General features: G+C 36.5%; 2 protein-coding genes across 4 annotated transcripts; one reads left to right on the plus strand and one right to left on the minus strand.

Annotated features, from left to right (window-relative positions):
• Nucleotides 1-262: 262 nt before the first annotated feature.
• On the plus strand, nucleotides 263-4,782 carry LOC130997878 (vacuolar protein-sorting-associated protein 37 homolog 1-like). Of its 3 annotated transcripts, none has more exons than XM_057923308.1 (7): nucleotides 263-554; nucleotides 1,215-1,439; nucleotides 1,871-1,958; nucleotides 3,718-3,757; nucleotides 3,837-3,883; nucleotides 3,997-4,117; nucleotides 4,406-4,782. In XM_057923308.1, the coding sequence occupies exons 1-7, from the start codon at nucleotides 538-540 to the stop codon at nucleotides 4,567-4,569; spliced, it is 702 nt and encodes a 233-aa protein (XP_057779291.1). In that variant the 5' UTR covers nucleotides 263-537; the 3' UTR covers nucleotides 4,570-4,782. The 3 variants fall into 3 exon arrangements, with proteins under 3 accessions (XP_057779291.1, XP_057779292.1, XP_057779293.1); XM_057923309.1 differs by lacking the exon at nucleotides 263-554 and adding an exon at nucleotides 596-751; XM_057923310.1 differs by lacking the exon at nucleotides 263-554 and adding an exon at nucleotides 607-729.
• Nucleotides 4,783-5,279: 497 nt separating this feature from the next.
• On the minus strand, nucleotides 5,280-6,203 carry LOC130997879 (pistil-specific extensin-like protein). The gene is made up of 2 exons (XM_057923311.1): nucleotides 5,910-6,203; nucleotides 5,280-5,842 (listed from the first exon to the last, which is right to left on the minus strand). The coding sequence occupies exons 1-2, from the start codon at nucleotides 6,058-6,060 to the stop codon at nucleotides 5,487-5,489; spliced, it is 507 nt and encodes a 168-aa protein (XP_057779294.1). The 5' UTR covers nucleotides 6,061-6,203; the 3' UTR covers nucleotides 5,280-5,486.
• Between the last annotated feature and the right edge of the window lie 1,299 nt (nucleotides 6,204-7,502).

Genomic DNA, 7,502 nt, shown 5'->3' on the forward strand with positions numbered 1-7,502 from the left:
AGTGGACCACTTATACTATATCGGGCGTCCGCAAAGAGTATACCACTTTCCTTTTATAGAAATGGTCCCATCATTCACTTTAATCTTTTATCCTTACACACTCTTTATTTACAAAAAAACCACCCCAAATTCAATCTCAACCATACATCTCATAAAGTGGTGGGACCCTTTCTCCACTACATCAAAATTATCATCAATTTTATTAATTCCTGTGCCTAGCCAAAGTGATCCACTTTTGGCGGACGGAGGGAGTACTTGAGAAGTAGAGAAGAAAGTGGTTAGGGAGAAAACCAACACGCTTAAGTAATTTAGTTTGAACTTGTGTAAACAAAACCACGTATACATTTTATCCCAAAAATACGTTTGTTTATAGAAAACGTAGAAGAAGAAAAGGGGAACCTAATCCAATCAAAATCCAATCTTGATGTAATTGGAATTTCCTGCTGATAAATCGATTGGGTGTTATTGGAAATTTTGATTCCCCTTCTTGTTTTATATTTTGATCAGACCACCGACGACTGAGACCTCTTCAAAGTCATGTTCAAAAATTTCTGGTAATCAGTCTTTTTCCAATCTCTCTCTCTCTCTCTCTCTGTCTTCTTTTGCTGAAATGAATTGGGTGACCTACCAACGAGTGAAGCATGTTAGATACCATGATTGTTGGACAATTCCCAAGTTGTTGAAATTTATCTGCCTCTATCGGTGAAAAGAACGGCTTCGAGTCGAATCGTTAAGGAATTTTTAGTCTCTGGTGTGATAGAATTTTCGATTTTCTAACGCTGAGTTGATTTTGTTTTGTGGTATTGCTTGTATTCGATTTTGTAGATTCTCAAAGCAGAAGTATTAGGGTAGACAATCGATTTTTTTTCAGTTCTGATTTTTTTTCTTTTTTCTTTTTGGGCAGTTACAAACTTACAGTGTTCGTAATGTGTGCAGTATATCAGTTGAATGGTTTTTAATTGTTGCCTAATAGTCGACTTGAATATTTTCAAATAAACGTGTGGAGATCTTTTTGATTTGGCTCTGTTCGGTTAAACATATTTGATATGGATTAATGATGTGAATATTTATCATCGTTTCTGTTAAGCTTTTTCAGTAATGTGTTAAGTAATAATGAAGGAGATGGAGCGATCAAAGCACACTGTTCTCTCTTCTTGCTTGATTCTTATCTATCTAGTAATGTGTTTATTTATGCGGGTTGCATCTCTCCACAGGGGCTCTCAGGAGCCGCAACCTCAGACCCGTCCTCAGGAAATGCCCACAGACTCATGGTACCCACCTTCTGTCATTAGTTCATCCAGCTCCTCTCGCCCTACTACACCTGGATCGAGTACATCTAGCAGCTTTGGCATATCAAGACCAACAGACCGACCAAATTCTTTGTCAAACGTTTCACCTGCAGAGGCTGCGGGCATCATTGCTATGTTGAAAGATAAGAGGTGATCGCCAGTTTATTTTTATTAGATGTTTATGACTGCCCTAGTTTATGAGCTTATCGGTTAGGATGCTACTTTGAAGGAGCACCCAATTGTTTGATCATTATGTTCCTTTTCCAATTTGGCAAGTGTATGAACTACTTGCAAAAGAATAATCTTTTCTGCACTGACTGGTAAATGTGTTTTCACATTTGCAATTAACAGCCTGTTGTCTTTATGTCTTGCACTGAGGTTCCAGCAAATGAATAAGATGATCTTCACTAAATCAATTTCCTTATCTTATGTCCCCAGTAAAAGGATCATAGATAGAAATGTAGAAGAACACACATACAAAATTACAAATGTATCTGTAATATACGGATGTTAATGAATGGTTTAAGTTCATAGCCTGGGACAGTTTCTCATTATCATCTTTGTTGACTAACATTGTTCAGTGTTGATGAGCTGAGGAAGCTTCTATCAGACAAGGATGCTTATCAGAATCTATTGTATTCACTGGAACCTGTCAAAACACAAAATAGGGTGAGTTTCAGTTCAGATTGTTTTCTAATACCAAATTTCATATGTATCATACCATGTTTTACTTTTATCTGCTGCTCAAATTTTCATTTCATTTAAAAGAGTATTAGAAGGTTTAAATTATATAGGCCATCAGAAAGGGTATCCAAGGTAGTATCTGAAGCAGTTGAAGCATCACATCTGGTGCATAGACTTTACTCCTTGTGTATGCTGTTATAACCTTGGAACATAATAAACATAAAAATGATACTGTGTTGCTATATTGCACTTAATCATGTGTATCTTCTCATGATACTTGATAGATTGTGTAGTTGTTTGTAAAATCTCTTTAACTTGTAGTTGGTTTAGAGCCCATTTATTTCTGTTTCCTGATTTCCTTTGATGATTTCAGTTTCCTCCTGATCTTGGAAAGTGGTAGATATTTTTGTCCCCTTTTTTGTATGACTGTATTATATTAATGTAAATGAGAATCTGGATTCTTACGCTCCTCTCTATTGTGTTTATCCATAATTATTCTTGTAAGTTTGTTTTCATAGCATGTACACAGTCTACTTATTTGGATGTATACCATTTTTTTTTAAATCGTACATCTGCCAAATTGATTTGTCCCTTAAGTATTACTCCCTCCGTCCCAATATACATGGCTCAAAACTTTTGGGCACGAGTATTTAGGAGACAAAAATTAGGGGATTAATGTTGATTTGGATTAAGACGCACCGTTCTAATCTTCTCTCCCACCCCCTAATCTCTCCTCTCACAGATCCCTGCTCTCTCTCTCTCTCTCTCTCTCTCTCTCTCTCCCTCGCCTAATCTCTCCTCTCACAGTTCCAAATTTCCCACCTCTGCCTCTCCTGTGGCAAGTTTCATGGCCAAGTCAAAGAGGTTTCCAACTCTTCATCCTCTTCACTGACAGCAACAAAACCACCATTTCTCACCCATGGAGTAACCTCCCAAAATCAGACGATTTTCCCTAAATCCCTGCAAATCCCTAAGTTATTCGAGGAGATCGGCCCGCGGTTTGAGGATTGCGAGGAGATCTTCCCGTGGTTGGAGGCGGACAAAAGAGAGAAATTTAGGGGAGACAGAGGACGGGGCGGAGGCGGTGGACGCGGGGGAGGGTGTAGGGTAGAGGCGGTGGAGGCGGACAAGGGAGAGAAATTTAGGGGAGGCAGAGGACACGGCGGAGGATGGAGGCGGAGGTAGAACACGTGGCGGAGGCGGAGGGCGCGGCGGAGGCGGTGGACGCGGTGGAGGGTGGAGGCGGACAAGAGAGAGAAATTTAGGGGCAGATGAGAGAGGCTGTAGATGGATGAGAACTTTAGAATTTAGAAATTAGGTTACTTTTTGACTTCTATAGTGTAGTTAATTAAGTTATTAATTTACTCCTAAATCCTAATTATAGCTAAAAAAAGAAACGAGCCAAGTAACGTGGGACGGCTCAAAAAGGAATACAAGCCATGAATATTGGGACGGAGGGAGTATTATTTAGAAGAGATGCATCTACACGATTTTTTTTTATTTTTTATTATTATTATTATTATTATTATTATTTTTTAATGTCTTTCTAGTTTCTCCTGAACTTGGAAAGAGGGTACATCTTTCTTTTGCTCACTTTGTGGTTGTGTGTTGCATGTAGTCTTGCAATTGTCAATTCTCACTTTCCGACATTAATATGCGATCCGTGCTTGTTCTGTTAAGATGGTTTTCTAGCACTATTTTGCTAGTAACCATAATGATCTCCATCTTGTATTTTCTCAATCAGGTCAGAGATGAACTCAGGAATGAAACACTGCAGCTAGCAAGTAAGTTAACTGTTCTCCACAATTTTCAGTAGCATTGTTCGAGTTATATACTAAACAAAATTTATTTTCCTGAGTCCAGGAGAGAATCTGGAAAAAGAACCACGCATAATGGAGCTAAGGAACCAGGTAAACTTTATAGCCTTACATTGTGGTCACCATCATTTATTCCTTAACAGTTTAACTCTTAGCTTCCTAGTTGCAAAGGTGACAATTTTTATCTATTTGGTTTGCGACTTTAGTGCAGAATAATCCGAACTACAGAGTTGGCTGCTGCTCAAGAAAAATTGCATGACCTAGAAAGAAAAAAGGACGAAACTCTAAAGTACTATTCTCCGTCATCACTCATCCATCGGCTTCAAGGTACTCTAGGCAATTGAATTTCATCTGCCTTTGTTTTTTGCTTTATGCCTATGACATTGATATTTCGTATATTGGTTGCCGATAGTAGTGTTTGGACATTATCCATGCCGGTGTTATCAATGTTTTGCTTCACATGTCATGACTTCCTGTCAGGTCCTTACTCTTAAGTTTCTTACAACAGGACACTAATTGGCTTTCTAAAGCAGAAGAGTAGATTTTATTCTTTTCTTACCACTTTCAAATAATGATATTAGCTCATTAAATCAAGTTATTGTTGTACTATCCCAGATGCAATGAGTAAAACAGAAGAGGAGTCTGAAGCCCTGCACCAGCAGCTCCTTGATAGAGAAATCGATCTTTCAGCCTTTGTACAGAAATACAAGAAGATGCGACATACTTATCATAAACGTGCTCTTACCCACCTTGCCGCCAAGACTTCTGCAACCAGCTAAGAAAATGCTGTACTTTTGGAAGCTGTCCGCTTCTCGCCCGGCCCTCTTTGTACAATTGTTCTATTAGTGTAATACAATTGTTGTTTTCCTGTTGAACTTCAAACGTGAAATAGTTAAAAGATTTTGGAAATTTCTCTATCGAAGCTGATAGTTTGTGCTGAAGCGTTCTGTCAAATTCTGTCTTCTATAATAATACTATTATGTATTTGGGTATTGAACTTTGTCAGCTGCTTTTTCTGCTTGTATAACACACTATTTCGTGCTGTATTAACACACACACACACACACACACTTGCGTGTATGTTCTCCAAAAGGCCCGCTTGACTCGTTTGTCGTCGTTTATTATGAGCCAAATCATGAATGGAAGCTGTATTATTATCTAGCCTGAACATTATTAAGCTGTTTAACATGTATCAAGAGCTTGTCGTTTCGTATCCTTTAGTGTTGTTTGGACAAGGGTTGCGTTTAAATACACCAATTTTAGGGGTAGTTCGATTTTGCGCATAAATTTTAGAAGTCAAAATTTTTTAATGTAGTAATTTTACCACAAATTAATTTTTTATTCAAATTAAAGTTGACGTAGCAAGTTGGAATGTCAATATGTATTCATCACACATTTTTTAAAAAATAAATTCGTTTAGAAATGTCACTGTTTTTTAAAACATTCAATAAGTACATCAACATTCTAACTTAATAATTTGAGAAAAAAATTAAATCAATAATAAATTTACTGCAATATTAAAGTTCATATAGTATTTTTTTTTTTCCCTAACAAAACGAACATGATTAAGCACATTAGGAACCCGTAATTTTTTTTGGACTTGGGGGAGTTGGGGAGGGGGAAAACATTGTATAGTAATGAATTTCAAATTATATGAATGGGCAATGAACAATGAGGAAATGAAAATGCAAAAAATCTAATAGTTGTTCTGCTTGGAATCATCGGAAGTTTGTTGATCGGTGGTATCAGGTTCATCGCACATGGGAGTGGTGTAGTAGAAGGGGCCCAGCGCGTACTTTATTATGTCTCTGTAGACGACGTTTGGGCGGTGGAGATTGACCCCGCTCTTGCCGCCGGCGAAGTTGGTGGCCACGTTGCAGACGGGGTGCGGCGACGACACCAGCCTCAAGTAGCAGTTGTGCGGATTCAGCTTCTTGCCATTCACGTATTTCTTACAAGCCACCTCGAAGTTTCCGGCCTCGTCGGTCAAGTCGCTGGTGTACTGCACCACTCTGCTCCTCTCGTCCAAGCACGTCACCGACACTTTGCACCCTGCACGCACCAACACCATTTTATTATTAATTCTCGATTTCTCTTAATTAATTAATTAATGTGTTACCTTGGATAGGGTTGGCGCCATTGACCCATTCATTCCAGCCTTCGCCGCATTCCTGGCAGAGCACGCTGCCGGTCACGTGGAAGACGTCGGACTCCGCGGTGGCGCCGCACAGGAGTAGCAGTGCTGCGACTGTGAAGAGAAAAGTTCTCATTTTGTTTACAAATAGAATGTGCAAATGCTGCGTATATATATAGACGACGAAGTAGAAGAAGCGTCGCAGAATGTGGGTGGGAGGCCACTAATCCAACTCCAACCGTGACGTGCTGCGCATCAACTAATTAATTAATCATATGCATCCCATCCAATGGTCAAACCTCCTCTCTATTTACATTAATCGTTCTTCTAACTCCATATTGTAAATAATACTCCCACCAATTCTTTATATATGTCGTTTTGTGCTTATGCACACTTATTAATAAAAAAATATTTTATCTAAATTAACCTTATTAAATGATTATTTATTCTTAATCGCAATCATGATTTTGGTGTAAAATTTTAAAAAAATCTCCTCGTATGAAATAAAATAACCTCATTTAACTGCTGGAATACTGGAGCCATTAATAATCCTCCCCTAAATTAATTTGAACCAAAAAAAAAATCAAATCTATATAATATATAAAAGAGGAGTTTTTCCCTCCATCTTTTCCCTCTCTTTTTCTCTCTCTCTTCTTCCATCAATTTTTTCATTCTTTTTTTCTTTTAGTTTTTCATAATTTAATTCTTTTGTAAATATTGTCAAATTTAATTCATGATTTTTTAATATGCGTCTTAAATTTAATACTATTGTATAAAAACATCAAAAATAAATTTAAAATGAATAAAGTTATGAAAATTTTAAAATATTTTATTTTCTCTCTTTTCATTAAAATTTTATAACTTTTTATTTATGTTTGTATATGAAAATATTTATGATGACGTGTAACTCTATAATAATAATGTGTAAATGCTAATTTTTGTTATTGAATAATTTTTATTACACTTTATACAAAGTTGTTAATATAATTTTTAAATTCAAGATTTTATTGAATAATTGACGTGAATTATTTTATTTTATTTTTAAAATATATTTTATATTTATTTATATTTATTTAAATATATCGTTAATTTTTATTTTCGTCGTGCATCGCACGAATGGACGTTCTAGTATAGAAGAAATGAGAGTCATCAAATATTAATTGAGAATGATCGAAAATGGGAACACACATTTAAGTAAAATAGGGGTATATGTGGAATGAAATGACACAACGTCAAATAAATTGTAAAAAATATAAAATCACATAACGACATATATAAAGAATGGCTCGAGTATTCCAGCAGTTAAATGAGGTTATTAATTTAGGGGAGGATATATATATATATATATAGAGGGAGAGGTTCAAATAAGAACCATTAATAAAATAAGAACGGAGAACCATTTTAAGCCATTCGATCATCAAGACTACGGTGGATGCATCATTTTGGTGGATGGATGTAGATGCTGGGTTCGAATCCTGAAGGGAGCAAAAAATTATTTTTTTCGGATACATTAAATTTAATAGCGGATGCATTAATTTGTATAGGAGATGCAGTAATTTTATTGGTTCTTATGTTCTC

Source organism: Salvia miltiorrhiza, chromosome 8 (genome assembly GCF_028751815.1).
Source record: "Salvia miltiorrhiza cultivar Shanhuang (shh) chromosome 8, IMPLAD_Smil_shh, whole genome shotgun sequence".
In the NCBI taxonomy this organism is placed as follows: Eukaryota; Viridiplantae; Streptophyta; class Magnoliopsida; order Lamiales; family Lamiaceae; genus Salvia; species Salvia miltiorrhiza.